The 21,361-nt window shown below is 32.8% G+C and overlaps 1 protein-coding gene and 1 long non-coding RNA gene across 3 annotated transcripts in view; both read right to left on the bottom strand.

Annotated features, from left to right (window-relative positions):
* LOC134691500 (uncharacterized) overlaps positions 1 to 21,361 on the bottom strand; it is a 172,019-nt gene that overhangs the window by 111,140 nt on the left and 39,518 nt on the right. The window lies entirely within an intron of this gene.
* The window catches only part of LOC134691533 (ankyrin repeat domain-containing protein 50-like), a 55,430-nt gene that overhangs the window by 12,164 nt on the left and 21,905 nt on the right, over positions 1 to 21,361 (bottom strand). Inside the window, exons 8-9 of the mRNA XM_063552100.1 lie at positions 11,109 to 11,160; positions 784 to 1,041 (exon numbers count right to left, since the gene is read on the bottom strand). Of these exons, the coding sequence (XP_063408170.1) occupies positions 784 to 1,041; positions 11,109 to 11,160 (310 nt within the window). The remainder of the gene's footprint in view (positions 1 to 783; positions 1,042 to 11,108; positions 11,161 to 21,361) is intronic.

Here is a 21,361-nt window from a genome sequence, read left to right as displayed (position 1 = left end):
CAGAATTACATGTTTATGACATTATAGCAAATCTATTGGTTAACAAATTTTTATTCTTTATTGCAAAATAATGAACTTAAAATATCTGACATTTTCTCCCTACCCAGTTTATCCCTATACATTTTTATGATGTGGACTAGTCATTGTTATTGAATCGTAAGCAATTTGATTGGATTACGTTGTTATTAGTTTACCTTCAAACATGTTTATGCTTTTCATACATGACTATTGATTAATTAGAACGTGCATGAATGTGTACGGTAACTAAAATGACCTTCAAACTGGACACTGGACGAGTCAATATTATGTTTTGTCAATGAAAGTTAAGAATTGCCACTTCTTCTATTTTCACAAAATTTTCTGAATACACAGTTGAAAGATTATTCTTTAAAAGCCTATTGTGGAGAAAAAAGAGAAACTTTACATATAAGACGTTTTGTTCTATTAAACAAGTCATTTTCTTAAAAGAAATGCCGAAATATGTTTTACGCAGGACTACGGCAGGTAACATTATTATTTATCATAACATAAAAAAAGCATTTTTCAGTCTCATTGGAATATTTTAATTACAATTAATCCCAAACTTAAGAAGTAAGTAAATAAAGACCTTCACCTGACATAAGACTTGCAAAGGCTTGTTGTTCTCAATTGCATCCACAGATGTCCATATTTACAGTTACATTTTGTCAATACAAATCTGATCGTAAAATGAAGTATGTTGGAATTGATTGATTCATAGTTTCAAAACTTTTGTTATATTTGTTTTAACTTTAAACATCATACCATCTAATTTATTCCATATTCCATCATCAGACATTGCTTTGCATTTTATTTTATGAATTTCTATTCCATTTGTACTAGTAACATCTGTATTATCTTCACCAAACAATCTTTTAATCAATGAAGTCTTTCCTGCACCTTTTTTTCCAACTACTACTAAACGTATGTCTCTCTTTTTCTCAGAGCCTGACTCAAGTAATTTAAGGTACAATTCGACAGATCTTTTGTCAGTCATTAACTTTATTTCAGTTGGGACTTCATCTACAAAGTCAAAGATATAAAGTTATTTTAATGAAGATGATGAAGAAAAATACTATTTTACACAATTTATTATAATCAAGTATTTTTTATTATGCACCATTTTCATTGTTTGTAAATATTAAATATTTAGTTTTTAGCAAAATTAGATAATTAAAAAATAATTAAGGGCCCTTTTCGAGCCTACAGTCAGGTGAGGATTTTTGTTGAAGGCTTCATTGTGACTTTGCTGATTATGTCCTTTTCGTAAGTAATTTACTGTAAAGTTATCTACATTTATTTTTATGGGTCTCGAAGTTACCACAATTTTAAAATGTTTTTTTTTACAGTGAAAATGTTGGGCAATTCAGGATAGTATTTGTAAAATTACTATGCCAAATATATTTCATAATTTTTTGATATTACCCTGTAGTTGTTTTCCTAAATGCACAGATGAATTGTCATCGACATCTGTTAAATAACCTCATCATAGATACCAGGATTCAAATTTTGAATTTACGCCAGAAGCGCTTTTCGTCTTCGAAAGATTCATCAATGACGCTCCAATCAAAAAAGTTAAAAATGCAAAATAAAGTACGACGTTGAAGAGTATTGAGGACCAAAAATTCCTAAAAGTTTTGCCAAATACAGCTATGGTAATCTATTCCTGAGGTAGAAAAGCCTTAGTATTTCAACAATTCAAAGTTTTATAAACAGTTAATTTATAATTATGACCATAGCAATGATAATTCATGTCAACACAGAAGTGATGACTACTGGGCTGGTGATTGAGATTCTGATCCAACTAGTTATAGTAGCCATCTAGAATTTGCAGTGAGATAAGGCTTTTGGTTAAATATTGAAGGCCTCAGTGTGAAATGAAGAACAGCAATACTAGTGGTGTGCCTTTGCTAATAGTTTTATCAGGTGCAGTGCTGATTTTGTGTCATTTGATATACATTTGTACCATATACTTTCTTTTCCAGTATAATAGGAATACACGCATAAGGCATTTATATAAAGTAAAACAGTTGCAACAGTAGAGAAAGATACAACATTTGGATATAGATATAAGAAGATGGTGTATGAGTGCAAATGAGACAACTCTCCATCCAAGTCACAATTTACAAAAGTAAACCATTATAGGTCAAAGTACAGTCGTCAACACGGAGCCTTTGCTCACACCGCCCAGTAAGCTATAAAGGGCCCCAAAAATTGCTAGTGTAAAACCATTAAAACGGGAAAACCAACGGTCTAATCTATATAAAAAACGAGAAATGAGAAAGACTTATGAACCACATCAGAACCCTGACTAAGGACAGGTGCAAACAATTATATCATACCTGTCAACTGACCCGTATTCTGCGGGTGTGACCCAAGATTTTTACAATTATGAGGGATCACCCGGGACACCCGCCGGGTCATTTAAATAACCCGGGAATTCCGAAAATGACCCTATTTCACCCGTTTTTCTTAGCTTTGAGATTGATTTCATAAGTAATATTCCTTTGAAATACCGGCAAATTCGTAATTCTTCCATGAACAGGAAGTTCATTTAGCTATACAAACTGTCAAATTAAGTGACCCATTAAGTGTATGGCTTCACTTGACAGCTTTGCTGTCAAACAAACTGTTTTTAATTAACACCAATTACCTTAGCTTTAGGTCGTAAATAAATTGTAAACATATTTTAAATAGACGTCTAGAGTTACTTCCCCTTATTTGTCACCATTCAAAATTATTCCTTATATTTACGTTTTAAGGGTGAAAAAGATTAAATCATTAATAAATATAAAATTCAAATACATATTGAAAACTAAATTTTTATTATTTATATACCTTTATACAATTTAAAAAAAAAAAGTTGAAAATTATTTTTTACATTTATACCTTCTTTAACTATATTACTATATTTTATCACAGTCTAATTTCCTTCTTTATTCATAAATAGTTTGTTAAAAGGCTACATAGCCAGCAATCTCAGACATTTAAAAATCACTTTTGAACAATTTTAATTCAATACAAATAGTAAAGAACATAAGACTTGTACACAGAATTATGAAAATCTTTAAAAGTGCAATGAAGTAATAGTTAATAGGATTTAAAATGACTTAACCAAGTGAACATGCATTGATGTTGTGGTGTCTTTGATATACTTTACAAGAAAATGTACCATAAATACTGAAATTCAGCTCAAAAAAGTTCGTACGCGTTATGACCTGAGATTTGATTCTTCAATGCAGGTCATGACCTGCATTTTCATCGTCACAGGTTGACAGGTATGATTATATGCATATTAAAAAAAAATGGTTGCAAGAATAAAATGAAAAACTATAGCATGTATAGGTATATTGAACAAGAATCAGTTAGAATAAAAGTGCATGTAGTTTCCCCAATTCCAACAACCATGTAAATGAAATAAACACTTTACAAATTTTATGATCCAAAGTGCTTTCATGTATTTAACTTCCTCAATGATTAAGTAAAGTATAAACAGTTAATTGATCCTAGCATAGTGAGTTAATTCACAACATATAACATATTTCGTTAATCTATTCCTGTAACTCTAGTATGAACAAGAGTGCACACACCGAAACGTGTCGCCTTCTTTACTAACCACGGATTTCATGTTGATAGTCCTAAATATAAAGCTTTACTTCAAGTATCACATACACTTCACATGATCCAAGAAAATGAGGTCAAGGTCAGATAAAACCAAACAAGAAATACACCTTAAAATTCAATACACCGAATATAGTATCTAAGAAACAAACTTGACCATGGAAATTAAACATTGACCAATGAACCATGAAAATGAGGTCAAGGTCAAATAAAACCTGCCAGACTGAGGTGTACATCATAAAATATGTCCATACACCATATATAGTTGACCTATTGCATATAGTATTAGAAAAAAAGACCAAAACTCAAAAACTTAACTTTGACCACTGAAACATGAAAATGAGGTCAAGGTCAAATCACACCTGCCAGTTGGACATATACACCTTACAATCAAAATATACCAAATATAGTAGACCTATTGCTCATAGTACAAGTACAGATATATGGACATAATCATGAAAACTTAACCTTGTCCACTGATCCATGAAAAAATGAGGTCAAGGTCAAATGAAAACTGTCTGGCGGGCATGAGGACCTTGCAAGGTATGCATATACAAAATTTAGTTATCCTATTACTCATAATAAAAAAGAAATTAACATTACAACAAATATTAACTTTTTTTCAAGAAGTCACTGAACCATGAAAATGAGGTCAAGGACAATGGACATATGACAGACGGATACTTCGTAACATAAGTCATCCATATACAAAGTATTAAGCATCCAGTTCTTCCACCTTCTAAAATAAAAAGCTTTTAAGAAGTTAGCTAACGCCGCCGCCAGATCACTATCCCTATGTCAAGCTTTCCGCGACAGAAGTCACAGGCTCGACAATTTTTTTTTTCCATATTACTAATCACACGCCATAAATTCATGTGTTAAACAGTTTTTTTCAGCACTGGCTGGACCATTAAAATGAGTTCAAGGACAATGTCCATATGGCTGACAGAAATTTTGTAACATAAAGCATCATCTATATTTAAGCTTTGAAGCATGAAGGTCTTCCACCTCCTGCTACACATGTGGCATTGGTGGTGTTACTCATGCAAGATCAAATCAGGTCATAATTGCTTATAGTAAAAGAGGAAAACAATTATGGTGACTAGAATAACACCGGTATCACTTGTTAGTGTGATGTTGTTAAAGTACAAAAGAATCCTATATTCTGACCAATACTTAAAACTTTGTGCATCTTGATCTAATTGTTAATCTGTTAATGTTGAATTTTTGGGGATATTTTTGGCCTTTTACTTGCATATTTCTTTACATGGTAGTGTTTTTAGATATAAAAAAACTATCTGCTTGACTTTATAGAAATAGACTATCCTTGCATTACACTGTCTTGTTTTTTGTTTACACCAAATCTGACAGATTATTATTCTGTTATTTAGTTGCAAAATATTTTTAAATGAGAACTGACATTTTTTCTATCTTTAAATGTTAAAATAATCATAATGTGAACAAGAATGAAGAAAACATCTTGCTCCCTAAAAAAAACATCATCAACCAGGATATAAAATTCCAAATACTAATTTATTATACTTATATCAGTTAAAATCTCAAGCCACTGTTTTGCATATTAAAACAATGTAGGTCATGTCCCAACAGAAAATCAATAAATATGACAGTACAATGTACTCTTAGCACAAACACATAAGGTCAATGTGAAATAGACATCTAAGGCAAGAAACAGTCAGTTATACCAAACCAGTTTGACTAGATGTCTAGTTTAAAACCAGTTTGACTAGATGTGTCCTATATTTTGACAATGTAAATGACACGAGGACCTGCATGGTTTTTTTTTAATACCTGTATTCTTTAAATTTTTAGGACATTTTTCTTTTAATAGCCTTAACTAGAGGCTCTAAAGAGCCTGTGTCGCTCACCTTGGTCTATGTGACTATTAAACATAGGAAGCAGATGGATTCATGACAAAATTGTATTTTGGTGATGGTGATGTGTTTGAACATCTTACTTATGAACTTGGCCCAGTAGTTTCAGTGGAAAATGTTAGTAAAAATTTACAAATTTTATAAAAATTGTTGAAAATTGACTATAAAGGACAATAACTCCTTAGGAGGTCAATTGACCATTTCGGTCATGTTGACTTATTTGTAAATCTTACTTTGCTGAACATTATTGCTGTTTACAGTTTATCTCTATCTATAATAATATTCAAGACAATAACCAAAAACAGCAAAATTTCCTTAAAATTACCAATTCAGGGGCAGCAACCCAACAACGGGTTGTCCGATTCATCTGAAAATTTCGGGGCAGATAGATCTTGACCTGATAAACAATTTAACCACTGTCAGATTTGCTCTAAAAGCTTTGGTTTTTGAGTTATAAGCCAAAAACTGCATTTTACCCCTATGTTCTATTTTTAGCCATGGCGGCCATCTTGGTTTGATGGCCGGGTCATCAGACACAATTCTAAACTAGATACCCCAAAGATGATTGTGGATAAGTTTGGATTAATTTGGCCCAGTAGTTTCAGAGGAGAAGATTTTTGTAAAAAATTACTAAGATTTATGAAAAATGATTAAAAATTGACTATAAAGGGCAATAACACCTTAAGGGGTCAACTGACCATTTCAGTCATGTTGACTTATTTGTAAATCTTTCTTTGCTGAACATAATGGCTGTTTACAGTTTATCTCTATCTATAATAATATACAAGATAATGACCAAAAACAGCAAAATTTCCTTAAAATTACCAATTCAGGGGTAGCAACCAAACAACAGGTTGTCACATTCATCTGAAAATTTCAGGGTAGATAGATCTTGACCTGATAAACAATTTAACCATGTCAGATTTGCTCTAAATGCTTTTGTTTTTAAGTTATAAACCAAAAACTGCATTTTACCCCTATGTTCTATTTTTAGCCGTGGCGGCCATCATGGTTAATTGGCCGGGTCACCGGACAAATTTTTTAAACTAGATACCCCAATGTTGATTGTGGCCTAGTTTGGTTTAATTTGGCCAAGTAGTTTCAGAGGAGAAGATTTTTGTAAAAGTTAACGCAGGACGACGACGACGGACGACGACGCCGGACGCCGGACGCCGGACGCCAAGTGATGGGAAAAGCTCACTTGGCCCTTCGGGCCCGGTGAGCTAAAAATAACTCTCATTCTGTAAAATTCTCATGAAAATGATATTACTATTGTTGTTCATTTTCTCTATTCTCTATTTTTGTTGCTATTACATGTATTCTCTATTCTGTAAACCCCATTCTGACCCTTATAGGTAAACTTGTATTGTATGAATGGGATAAACTGACCTTTCAATTCTCAAGGCTAAATAAGTATTTTATAGGCTAAATACAAACTTACCTGTCAAGGTAGAATTGTAATCTGAGTGATACCGGTGTAACTCAAGTCACCATAAATGATAACAAGGGAGCCTACTTTTATCAATCCCTAGACTAGTCTCAAATAAATCAAACCAAGTGTACTTGAGTAAGTGCACAACATGAGAAAAAACGGACATACATCTGACGTACAGTAACTATGGAACAGCAGACAAACACATTTTTGAAAATCAAAGTAAAGATTTATTCCAACGAATCAAATATTGCATAAATATTTCATTACATTTTATTACAGCATTCTCCAGACAGACAGGGAGGCATATGGGCGAGCAGAAAGACGGACAAGGGTGTACCATATAACATATCGACTATGACGGGCAAATAAATTAGAACAAACATCTTGAGAGTATTGCATGGCAATACATAGTCCCCTATCAGTTAAAAAAAATCATTGTACTGGAACATAATGCTAACTGAATTGGTAATTTATGATATTTTCTATATTAAATAAATGCTCCACATGACGCAGCTTGATACAACTGCAAAGGTCAAACCATGAACAGTTGAGTCAAGCTTGATACAGCTCTGAATTTGGATTGTCATTAAACATTTGACAAAGGGTGCAATCAACAGTTTTTTTCTATGACGTCATATTTTTAGGGACAATGCATAAGTGATCCTTAGTGGTGGAATGGTCAATAAAGATACTTGTATAAAACTAGATATCACTGGAATCAGAATTTTCTCTATTTTATAATGAAATAGAAATAAAGTGTACTTTTAATATAATAAAAATGTTCTTTTCAGAGAACATGGGGAAAAAATTGCCTAATCTGAACATAAAAAACCTGAAATCAGATAGGATGGGCGAAATTCTGTCAATTATAAACGTTATATTACGCTGCCATATGTTAATTGATTTGTAAATGAATTGATAGCAGATTTTACACTTCATATACCCTTCTGATTATAAAGAATTGTGATTTTTTTTGCATTGATTTGTAAATAAATTATTGTGCCTTCGTTTAATTAGTTATATTAAGTTTAGTTTGTATTGATTTTACATCAATAGGTTTACATTAATTGAAATTATGTCCAGTTGTCATTTTGAAATTGTTGTCGTAAATACTTATGGTGATTGACATGTAGATACAATGAACAATAACCAAGGTGACACTGGATGTTTGTCAACAGACTGTTAAGACAGTAGAAATCAAACCAATGAAATAACATGTTCTGATTATAGGCGTTTCTTGTCATGTGCTTAAAAGTCCTAAGTTGGTCACTACATCCGTTTAGCCATGATTTTGGCAGCGTAATATAATGTTAATTGAACGACTTCGTACACCTTACCAGCATCCTGTACACAAAATATAGTTGACCTATTGCTTACAGGATCCAAGAACCGACTACAAGAAAACTTCAACATTGACCAACAAACCATGAAGATGAGATCAAGGTCAGATGAATGCTGCAAGACAGACATGTTCATCTTACAATAATTCTATACATCAAATATAGTTAGGTGACCTACTGTTTATAGTATATATATGAGAAACTGACTTGACAAGGAAAACATAACCTTGATCACTGATCCATGACATGATTGGACTGCAGTGATCCTTATATCTCACATCCAGGACTTTTGTCACAGGCAAGATATAAATTATTGGTTTCTAACAGCTATCATGGCTATCATGTCAGTATGCCAACTATACAATAGCAAACCTTTTTCTTGGCAAAATAATTCTAGTAAAATAGAAGATTGCTTGTGATTGCAGATAAACATACAAGTAATGGTTTACTTTTACATGTTTTATAAATTGTTATTTGGATGAAGAGTTGTATCATTGCTACTCACGCCACATCTTCCTATATCTATGTACTATAGCATCCTCATTCGAAATTAAAACAATAGAAAACCCAATTCAATTGTCCTGCTTAGCGTTTAAAAACACAATTCAGTCAAAGGGAAACCAAATTATTTATTAAAACTATGCATTCCCAACCCTATTAGTTGCTGTCAAGTGCGTCATTTACCCTAAATAATGAATTAGTTTTGCGTAATTTATATATCTATTTTCGTTCTTAAAATAAAACACCAATCAAAAAGCAATCTTAACTACTCGGGCATTCTCGCCCACTTACGTTAACATAATTTGTTAGTGAAGCGATAAGGGTTGAGAAGTCACAAATAGCAGAACTGGCTCCTTGTCGGAATCTTAAAATCATTTGTCCCTTACTAAAATTTTGTATCCCGATAAACAATCGTCACCAGTTCATAAAATTTCTTTTTATAACAAGGAATAGAAAAGGTAGAAAAGCACATCTTGTGCCAAAGACTTAGTTTATTAAATTATCACAAAACTGACACATATTCAGGGATCTCCATGGATGAAAATTGAACGATGGAGGAACTTTCACCATTACAAACCGTATCTACGCTGTACAGTGTAGCGCGATCGAAAGTATTTTATCCCTCCATACAACAATGATACAAGGAATGGTGAACATGCTAATTCCTTACTTATTTAAATTATATTTATTTGAATTTTCATTATAGAATTAGAAGTATCAATATTTTCATTTATTGCCGTTTTTAACCATTCAAATGCCAAGTCTTCATGGTCCCCCCTTAGTCGAGAATGACCAAAAGCTGTCCTGAAGGTCCCCATGTAGATTTCTTGTATTTTTGGCACTTGTTATGGGGGTTAAAAATCATATGATGTGGAGCTTATTTTTCATGGACACTGTCAAATTTAGAACCCATTACGGGTATGGCTGATTTGCAGCAACAACAAAACGATGCGTACGGGTTATGTTAAAGGTTAAAGAGATTTGTAAAGCAAACGTTGTCAAATGTAAAGGTTTTTAATGACTTTATCTGGCAAATTGATGCTGTGCAACATGCATCTTTTGAGTCTGAATAGAAACCGGAAACGCGGATGTATCAATTTGATTGTAATATACGAAATGAATTCGGAATTACGATACGATATTTCTTTACAGGAAATATTTAAGTTTTTACTTTTTAACTTTTAAAGTAATTCTAAATTATCGTTACAGCAGTACTCGAGTTATTTGCGATGAAATAATATTTACTGTTTTGCGTCTTATTTTGTACTTCTTAAAAAAGGGGGATGCTGATTGCGTAAGTCAAAATAAAGCATGTGTTCGACTTGTTAAACTGTTTTCTTTGTAACTGTGGATTATTAATTTATTTATTTAATCTAAACTATCATAATCATTTGCTGAAACTTAGTTGATTAATTCGACAAATGGATCGTCTATCCTCAGATAGTATTCTCCTGTCTGGTTTGTTGATCTACCTGTACAAGCTCAGGTACAAGTGATTATCGATCTTAATCAGGATATCCCTCAGGCGTTAGAACTGTATTGGATTATAACATAAAAAGCCTAAGGGTTATGCAATTACATGCATTTGATTATAATTGATAAAAAAAATGGCGTCGTGCTACAAAAAACGATGAAGTTTTGAACGATGGCGGAAGACAATTTAACGAATGCGCAAGATAATTTAAATTGGTGCGAGTCATTTGACGATGGCGCAAGACATTGGAACGATGGCGGGGCACCATCGTTAAACAGGCCATGGAGATCCCTGCATATTCTGAGGATTGTAGAGAAATGTCTCCCGTATTATCAATTCACTCGTAGAGAAAGCAATAACTCTGTGTGCAATGACATTGATTATATATTTATAGTGACTGTTTTGCTGTTTACATGGACAATATTTTGGTTTATGTCACTAACTTGGGTAAAAATAAAACTGTCCATGAATCAATGTTAAATTATTTTAACACATTAACAGACTATAATCATGATAATATTGATGCATCATAAACATGACAATGAATCAATTTTACCCAAACAGAGAAAATTAATGTCTCAATTTTAAAACCATGATGAAAAAAAAAACCAATACAATCAGGAATATTGGAGTGAAAAAACCCAGTTCAATCTTTGCCTGATGGGTGAACTTGAACTGATGATGCAAAAGAAAAAACTTTTTCACTTGAGATTAAATACAAAATGAGGAGTAAAAAACCTAATTAGTAAATGTTTATCTGGAGCTCTGTATCTATTATAGTGATGAATAATATATATATAATAATAAAATAAGTTAAAGAAAATTACCTTCTATCCCTTGACCAGCAGTCACACCTGGAGATTTCTCTGACATGACAGTCTAAAATATAAGTAATATGCACTGTGAATACATCTTCACTCATGTCCCTTGAAGAACTATTTAAATTTTAAGATATAAACCCCCCAAAAAATAATATATAATACATAATACCAATATATATGTAATACCAATGTTCCACATTACATAAAATATATCTTACACATTTTTATATTTTCAGGATAATGTGTGGCTCAGAGTAAAAGAGAGATATAGTTTAAAGGGAACAGGTTTTTTTTTTATTTGGAAAATCCCCTTGTAGGAATATAAAAAGTAAAATAACAAAATTATCGAACTCCGATGGAAATTCTAAGCCGAAAGTCCCTAATATAAGTAAATGGCAAAATCAAAAGCTCAAACACATCGAACGAATGGATGTAGAAAATGGTGGATTAAACCTGGTTTATCTGTTCCCCAAAAAATTATACAATGCAGCAAGAATATTTGTGTTTATTGGAAACTATGGACCAATGCCTGTCTTACTGATTATTTTGCCTTGACCAAGTTTTATGGTTTTAAAGATAAAAAGCAGAAATGAAAAACAAACAAGAGGCTAAAAAAAACTTGTATCGTTCACCTTGGCATTTTTGCTAACACTAAATTGGATTGATTACTTAATTCAATGATTGAGTAATTGCTGGTGTTTACCCAAGTCAAACTGAACTGCTATTATTAGCTGTTTTTTAGCTGTTATTTACCAGTTTTTCATATTTTTAGCAGTCCTTTAGCTGTTCTAAGCATTCAATCTAATAGCAGTTTGAAAAACTGCCACATTTCACCATTTCTTAGCATTCGGCTTAGCATTCGTCTTAGCATTCAGCTTAGCATTCGTCTTAGCATTCATCTTAGCATTCCTCTTAGCAGTCGGGACAACAGTTATGACAGCAGTTCGATAGCAGTTGACCTATTAATCTTTGTTATAAAAATGCTTGGATCTGGCTATGTTTTCAGCTTGAAGTTAAACATTTATTTGAAGATAATTTGATCATTTTCAAATGTGCATTTTGGCTCCATGTTGTGTGGAAATCCTTGCTAGTGAAAAAGTGTATTTTTGTCAATATAAGCTTAATTTTGGATGAATTGAACACTTTTACACACCTGCAGTACAGTAAGTTGAAAGTTATAGTTAATGCTTGTGTATATTCTCAATTCTGACATAACTTTAAAGGGGGAAACAGAAATCATACAGAAAGCCCAAAAAAGGGGGATTGTAGTTTATTTAAATAGAATATCTGATGTTGACAGGATTGTAATAGAATGTTAGCATATATATATACTTACAGCTCAAGATGTTATTTGAAAAAAAATAGATATGAATATTATTTTAATCTATTATTTTGTAAAAAAAAACAATCTTATCATATTCAAGAGTTGAAAAAAGGGGGAGGTAAACCAGTAGACTGTGAATAGCTGATTGGTTAAAATTGTCCAAACAATCCATTTAATGAAATTAATTTATAATATATAATTTTACTTTAGTTTGTTTCAGAAAAAGAAACATAATATGTATTACATGTATCAAGAATTTATTTGTTTAAAATTCCAAAAGAGAAAGGATATAACTGTTGTCTTTTTATCCACATTTAATAGAATAAAAACAGTACATTTGGCATGTTTGGTAATAAAATAATGATAAATGAAATAACTTCTAATTTGAAAATCACTTAGTCAAGGTAGAAATTAGCCTCTTAGCAGTAATATCTCTTCAATAAGTTGCTTTTTTAAATGTCTTGATAATCAAAGTGCTTTTTTAATTGTTCCTATATCATTACGGCCACTATAGTCTAACATAATTAATAAGGGATCTAAGACCAGCTAAAGTAAGTGCTTCTCACATTTTTGTTTACATTCCCTTAAAATTAAGTCTGTTATTATATTGAATAGTCAGATAGTTACTGCTCTAATTACAAATATAAGTTTAAGTACAACTTTTTGAAATTTCACAAAGACTAACAGTAAAATATTAGAATTTTAATAATTTTGCTTTTGTATCTTGTACACTGTATATTGATTACCGGTATTCATGTGTCACCTTTTTGTATTGCAACTTTTGGCAGATCTGATAGCATTCAACAGCAGTTATTAGCAGTTTATAAAACCATATAAGGATGTATAACTTAGCAGTTGCCATGAATATTCATTATTGACAGCTGTTATTATAGCAGTTCTCATGAATATTCATTATTTGATAGCTGTTATTATAGCAGTTCTCATGAATATTCAGATCTCATTTAAATTTTTCGTTAAAAATAACTGCCAAAGAACTGTGAAGGCTAAATAAACTGCTAAGAAACAGCTACGGAATGCTATTGGAATGCCTTTATGCAAATTAATCATTGCCTTATATTTGGTAACTGTGAATGCTAATAAACTGCCAAATAACTGCTATCAAGTGGGAACTGTGAATGCTAATAAACTGCTAAATAACTGCAGTTCACTTTGACTTGGGAAATGTTAATTTCAGTCATTGGCTATATTGTGAAAATCAGTTTTTATTGGTGGAGGATGCCTGAGTACCTTTAGCAAACCATGACCTTCAGCAGGTCAATTAAGATTGGAGTCAAACGCACCTCACAAGCTCAATGTTGGAAGAATAATCAACAAGATTATTTGGTGAAAATAGGAGGTAGGTAGATCTTGATCATCAGCGTTTTGCCCCCGACAGATTTTCTCCACCTATTTTGGTTTCAAGGATTAAGACAATTAATGCATTTTACCCTCATGTTCTATTATTAACTATATGACAGTCATATTTTGTCGTTTAAGGCTATAATTCCCTTAGAAGTCATCCAGTTGTTTAGGTTGTATTGGCAATTTTATAAATCTTGCATTTCTGATTATTTTTGCTGTTTACAGTTAATACTTTTCTATTATAGTTTTCAAGGTAATGAGCAAAAGCACTAAGATCCGTAAAACTAGAGGCTCTAAAGAGCCTGCATCGCTCACCTTGGTCTATGTGAATATTAAAGGAAGCAGATGGATTCATGACAAAATTGTGTTTATGTGATGGTGATGTGTTTGTACATCTTACTTTACTGAACATTCTTGCTGCTTAAAATTATCTCTATCTATAATGAACTTGGGCCATTAGTTTCAGTGGAAAATGTTAGTAAAAATTTAGAAATTTTATGAAAATTGTTAAAAATTGACTATAAAGAACAATAACTCCTAAGGGGGTCAATTGACCATTTCGGTCATGTTGGTTTATTTGTGAATCTTACTTTGCTGAACATTATTGTTGTTTACAGTTTATCTCTATCAATAATAATATTCAAGATAATGACCAAAAACAGCAAAATTTCCTTAAAACTAACAATTCAGGGTCAGCAACCCAACAACAGGTTGTCCGATTCATCTAAAAATTTCAGAGCAGATAAATGTTGACCTGATAAACAATTTTACCCCATGTCAGATTTGCTCTAAATGCTTTGGGTTTTGAGTTATAAGCCAAAAACTGCATTTTACCCCATGTTCTATTTTTAGCCATGGCGGCCAATTTGGTTGGTTGGCCGGGTCACCGGACACATTTTTTAAACTACTAACCCAAAGATGATTGTGGCCAAGTTTGGATTAATTTGGCCAAGTAGTTTCAGAGGAGAAGATTTTTCTAAAAGATTACTAAGATTTACGAAAAATGGTTAAAAATTGACTATAAAGGGCAATAACTCCTAAAGGGGTCAACTGACCATTTCAGTCATGTTGACTTATTTGTAAATCTTACTTTGCTGAACATTATTGCTGTTTATGGTTTATCTCTATCTATAATAATATTCAAGATAATAACACACTAGAGGCTCCAAAGAGCCTGTGTCGCTCACCTTGGTCTATGTGAATATCAAACAAAGGAAGCAGATGGATTCATGACAAAATTGTGTTTTGGTGATGGTGATGTGTTTGTAAATCTTACTTTACTAAACAGTCTTGCTGCTTACATTTATCTCTTTCTATAATGAACTTGGCCCAGTAGTTTCAGTGGAAAATGTTAATAAAAATTTACAAATTTTATGAAAATTGTTAAAAATTGACTATAAGGCCAACCTTAAAAATATGTTTGTTTGCAGTTTTCCGACTGTACCTTCAGACTGAAGGGTCGGTAGGTAGGAAAAATATTTTATTTTATCAGCCAAAATACAGTTTAAAAAAGCAGTTACACTAAACCAAGTTTCTTGTGAAGAAAAAAAAACATTTGAAACAACAAACACTGGACATGCTAAAAACCAACATCAAATGAACAGGCATTCAGATAAAAAACTTTTTAACCAAAACTGAAACTTTAACATACAATGTAGTGTCATTATCCAATTTATGACATAGAATATGGTATAATTATTAAATACTGGAACACTTATAAACAAGGAACATCATTATGACTAGAACTGTTTTTAAAAGAAATATATTCAGACATGTATGCTTCTTGACTAGAATGTTTTCATGAGTAGAGTATTTTCATCAGAAAAATGTACCGTATATATTATAGATTTATAAGACAATTATTAAAGAGTGTATTTTTAATAAAAAAAAAATAACCATTGAATCTTCCTCAATTGAAAGTTAGGGGTGAAATCCATAGCACCCCATTAAAAGTAAATAGTCTGTACTGAAATGTTTTTAATGCATAAATAAAATTGGCAGCATAGCTCCTAAGGACATGTTCTAATTGAATTCACACAGGCCACACAGTTTGGGTATATTTAATATTGCAAGAAAGAGAATAATTGCAATGAGTGGGGCAGCCCCCCTTATCCTAAAGGAGCATATACTCATTGCAATCGAAGATAGATTTAATATAGAGAGAGTATATTTATTTTTCAAGCTAACCATTCATTTTCTCTACATCTTTGTGTAGTTAGGGTTGCTTCTTATTGATTTGGCATGATCTATGTCCATTAACATTTCAAATGAGCCCTTCCTCCGTACAGGCGGGTTTACAGATATCCATGAAGATTTAAGTCACAGAGGAGTGGTTTCATCTTTGTCGTCTTCACAACGATTTGTAGAAAATACGCTAAACTTCAAGCTGCTGTCGAATTATTTAACCACTTAAATTGGTTCCATAAAGTCAGGCTCCACAGATTCTGAACCCGATTTGTTTGAGACAGAATGGTTATCGTGTCAGTTATGAATATCCGCTGCATCACCGTCAATGATATCATCACACATCATTACATGTGCCTGAATCTGTATAAACAGTTTACTAATAAACTTTTTTGTTTGTTATTTGTCTTAAAATTGACACGAGACGACAGCGTAAAGTACTCCTCCGTGACTTCATGGATACCTGTAAACAATTTCCATGTGCTTTATCATTCAATGGTCACATGAACGCTTGACGGGAAGCTAAGAAAAACGGAACTTGAGGTAGCAATACACAGTTAGGAAAAAAACTTAAAATTGACACTCATAATTTTTAAACACCCCCTTTCCCCTCCTGTCTAACAAAGAAGGCTTTATATGTGTGTTATGCATGTATATACTTGTAGAAAGAGAATCTTCCATAGATTTGATTTCTAATGGTCATAAGGGTGAAATATAATCCCTTTTGGGTGTAACCATGGCAACAATCTGCATTTCTTAGATACAAAATATAGCAAAAAAGGGGGGTGAACATGTCACAAAAGTCTCCAAAATTTGGTCTAAAGGAAAATTTCAATGAATTACAGTGATACCTTTCCTGAATCCATAGGTTTATATCTATCAAGTGGTCCAAAAAAAATCATATGTCTTCCTGCTCGTTTTTCCATAAAATTGAATTGAAAAGATCGAGCGCAAAATCTTTGTTGATAAACACTACAATAATTTATGGACCTATGAACGGTACGGATAGGAAAATACGGACTGTCAATCATTGAAATGGCCTATAAAACATGTTAAAATCAATCTAAATGTTCATATAAACCCACTAAGAAGGCTATATTATTCTTCAATTACCTAAAAATCAATTTTATTGTACAAAAACTTTCATATTTAAAAAATTCACAGGGGCCATAATGCGAAACTAAACTTCTAACTGTGTATTGCTACCTGAAATGCGTAATTGACCCAGACTTTAAATCATTTCCGGAAAGGACCCAAAGTTCCGGATCGCGTCAATAGAGGTATTAAAAAAAAAATCTTCAAATTTAAAGCAATAAAATTTTCACAGTCGGGAGGATTTTCGAGGGTCGGTCGGTAAACTGCAAACAAACAATATTTTAATTTAAGCCTAAAGGACAATAACTCCTTAGGGGGTCAATTGACCATTTCGGTCATGTGACTTATTTGTAAATCTTACTTTGCTGAACATAATTGCTGTTTACAGTTTATCTGTATCTATAATAATATTCAAGATAATAACCAAAAACAGCAAAATTTCCCTAAAATTACCAATTCAGGGGCAGCAACCCAACAATGGGTTGTCAGATTCATCTGAAAATTAAAGGGCAGATAGATCTTGACCTGATCAACAGTTTTACCACCAGTCAGATTTGCTCTAAATGCTTTGGTTTTTGAGGTATAAGCCAAAAACTGCCTTTTACCCCTATTTTCTATTTTAGCTGTGGCGGCCATCTTGATTTGATGGTCGGGTCACCCGACACATTTTTAAAACAAGATACCCCAAAGATGATTGTTGTCAAGTTTGGATTAATTTGGCCTAGTAGTTTCAGAGGAGAAGATTTTTGTAAAAGATAACTAAGATTTACGAAAAATGGTTAAAAATTTACTATAAAGGGCAATAACTCCTAAAGGGGTCAACTGACCATTTCGGTCATGTTGACTTATTTGTAAATCCTACTTTGCTTAACATTATTGCTGTTTACAGTTTATCTCTATCTATAATAATATTCAAGATAATAACCAAAAACAGCAAAATTTCCACAAAATTATCAATTCAGGGGCAGCAACCCAACAACGGGTTGTTTGATTCATCTGAAAATTTCAGGGCAGATAGATCTTGACCTGATAAACATTTTTACCCCTTGTCAGATTTCCTCTAAATGCTTTGGTTTTTGAGTTATAAGCCAAAAACTGCATTTTACCCCTATGTTCTATTTTTAGCCGTGGCGGACATCTTGGTTGGTTGACCGGGTCACGCCACACATTTTTTAAACTAGATACCCCAATGATGATTGTGGCCAAGTTTGGTTCAATTTGGCTTAGTAGTTTCAGAGGAGAAGATTTTTGTAAAAGATAACTAAGATTTACGAAAAATGGTTAAAAATTGACTATAAAGGGCAATAACTCCTAAAGGGGTCAACTGACCATTTCGGTCATGTTGATTTATTTGTAAATCTAACTTTGCTGAACATTATTGATGTTTACAGTTAATCTCTATCTATAATAATATTCAAGATAATAACCAAAAACAGCAAAAATTCCTGAAAATTACCAATTCAGGGGCAGCAACCCAACAACCTATTGACCGATTCATCTGAAAATTTCAGGGCAGATAGATCTTGACCTGATAAACATTTTTATCCCATGTCAGATTTCCTCAAAATGCTTTGGTTTTTGAGTTATAAGCCAAAAACTGCATTTTACCCCTATGTTCTATTTTTAGATGTGGCGGCCATCTTGGTTGGTTGACCAGGTCACGCCACACATTTTTTAAACTAGACACCCCAAAGATGATTGTGGCCAAGTTTGGATTAACTTGGCCCAGTAGTTTCAGAGAAGAAGATTTTTGTAAAAGATTACTTTAATTTACGAAAATTGGTTAAAAATTGACTATAAAGGGTAATAACTCCTAAACGGGTCAACTGACCATTTTGGTCATGTTGAATTATTTGTAGATCTTACTTTGCTTAACATTATTGGTGTTTACAGTTTATCTCTATCTATAATAATATTCAAGATAATAACCAAAAACAGCAAAATTTCCTTAAAATTACCAATTCAGGGGCAGCAACCCAACAACCTATTGACCGATTCATCTGAAAATTTCAGGGCAGATAGATCTTGACCTGATAAACATTTTTATTCCGTCAGATTTTCTCAAAATGCTTTGGTTTTTGAGTAATAAGCCAAAAACTGAATTTTACCCCTATGTTCTATTTTTAGCCGTGGCGGCCATCTTGGTTGGTTGACCAGGTCATGCCACACATTTTTTAAACTAGATACCCCAAAGATGATTGTGGCCAAGTTTGCATTAATTTGGCCCAGTAGTTTCAGAGAAGAAGATTTTTGTAAAAGATTACTTTAATTTACGAAAAATGGTTAAAAATTGACTATAAAGGGCAATAACTCCTAAACTGGTCAACTGACCATTTTGGTCATGTTGACTTATTTGTAGATCTTACTTTGCTGAACATTATTGCTGTTTACAGTTTATCTTTATCTATAATAATATTCAAGATAATAACCAAAAACAGCAAAATTTCCTCAAAATTACCAATTCAGGGGCAGCAACCCAACAACCTATTGACCGATTCATCTGAAAATTTCAGGGCAGATAGATCTTGACCTGATAAACATTTTAACCCCATGTCAGATTTGCTCTAAATGCTTTGGTTTTTGAGTTATAAGCCAAAAACTGCATTTTACCCCTATGTTCTATTTTTAGCCGTGGCGGCCATCTTGGTTGGTTGACTGGGTCAAGCCACACATTTTTTAAACTAGATACCCCACTGATGATTGTGGCCAAGTTTGGTTTGATTTGGCCCAGTAGTTTCAGAAGAGAAGATTTTTGTAAAAGCTAACGCCGGACGACGGACGCAAAGTGATGGGAAAAGCTCACTTGGCCCTTTGGGCCAGGTGAGCTAAAAAGAGCAAAATTTCCTTAAAATTACTAATTCAGGGCCAGCAACCCAACAACGGGTTGTCCGATTCATCTGAAAATTTCAGAGCAGATAGATCTTGAACTGATAAACAATTTTACCCCATGTCAGATTTGCTCTAAATGCTTTGGGTTTTGAGTTATAAGCCAAAAACTGCATTTTACCCCATGTTCTATTTTTAGCCATGGCGGCCAATTTGGTTGGTTGGCCGGGTCACCGGACACATTTTTTAAACAAGATACCCCAATGATGATTATGGCCAAGTTTGGTTAAATTTGGCCCAGTAGTTTCAGAGAAGATTTTTCTAAAAGATTACTAAGATTTACGAAAAATGGTTAAAAATTGACTATAATAACCAAAAACAGTGAAATTTCCTTAAAATTACCATTTCAGGGGCAGCAACCCAACAACAGAATGTCCGATTCATCTGAAAATTTCAGGGCAGATAGATCTTGGCCTGATGAACAATATTATGCCTGTCAGATTTGCTCTAAATGCTTTGGTTTCAGAGAAATGAGCCAAAATCTACATTTTACCCCTATGTTCTATTTTTAGCCTTGGTGGCCATCTTGGTTGGTTGGCCGGGTCACACCACACATTTTTTAAACTAGACACCCCATTGATGATTTTGGTCAAGTTTGGTTAAATTTGGCCCAGTAGTTTCAGAGGAGAAGATTTTTGTAAAAGTTAACGACGACGGACGACGGGCGCCAAATGATGAGAAAAAGCTCACTTGGCCATTTGGGCCTGGTGAGCTAAAAATGAAAACAAGCATTTTGAGAGCATGGAATGACAATACATACCGGTTGAAAATTCATTGTACTGGAACAAAATTCTAACTTGATTTCTTACTTGTCATGTTGTAAACTATATAACAAATATCAAAATAATAAAATGCTTCACTGAGTGTAGCTAGATACGACCGTGGAGGTCGAACCCTAAACAGTTCGGGCAAGTTTGGACACAATATTCAAGATTGATAGTCTGAATTTGGATTGTGATCAAATTTTTGATATAATATAAGTTTCTGAAACAAAATAAATGTGGTCAAAGATCTTAAAAATTCGAAATGGGACATTTAATTTATCTAGAATGGTCTAATATCCAAAATCTAACAACATGGTTAGATTCAATTTTAGTTGAAATCAAACTCTGTTTAATTTTGGACCCTTCAAACCTAAATATGGACTAATTTGAAAAACAGGGCCCAAAAAAAACAAAATCTAAATGCACAATAAGGTTCAGCATATCATACAGCCGCAATAACTCAGTTTTTGATGAAATCAAACAAAGTTTAATTTTGGACCCTTTTGACCTCAATGTAGACCAATTTAAAAATGGGGCTCAATATCCAAAATAGTAATACAAGGTTAGAACCCCAAAAATTAAAGACTTTAAATTAATCCCATTGAAATTGGTTAAAAGATTTGTCTTTATTTTCAATTACAGAT

This window comes from Mytilus trossulus, chromosome 11 (genome assembly GCF_036588685.1).
Source record: "Mytilus trossulus isolate FHL-02 chromosome 11, PNRI_Mtr1.1.1.hap1, whole genome shotgun sequence".
Lineage (NCBI taxonomy): Eukaryota > Metazoa > Mollusca > Bivalvia > Mytilida > Mytilidae > Mytilus > Mytilus trossulus.
This window is presented reverse-complemented; position numbering and strand designations above follow the sequence as displayed.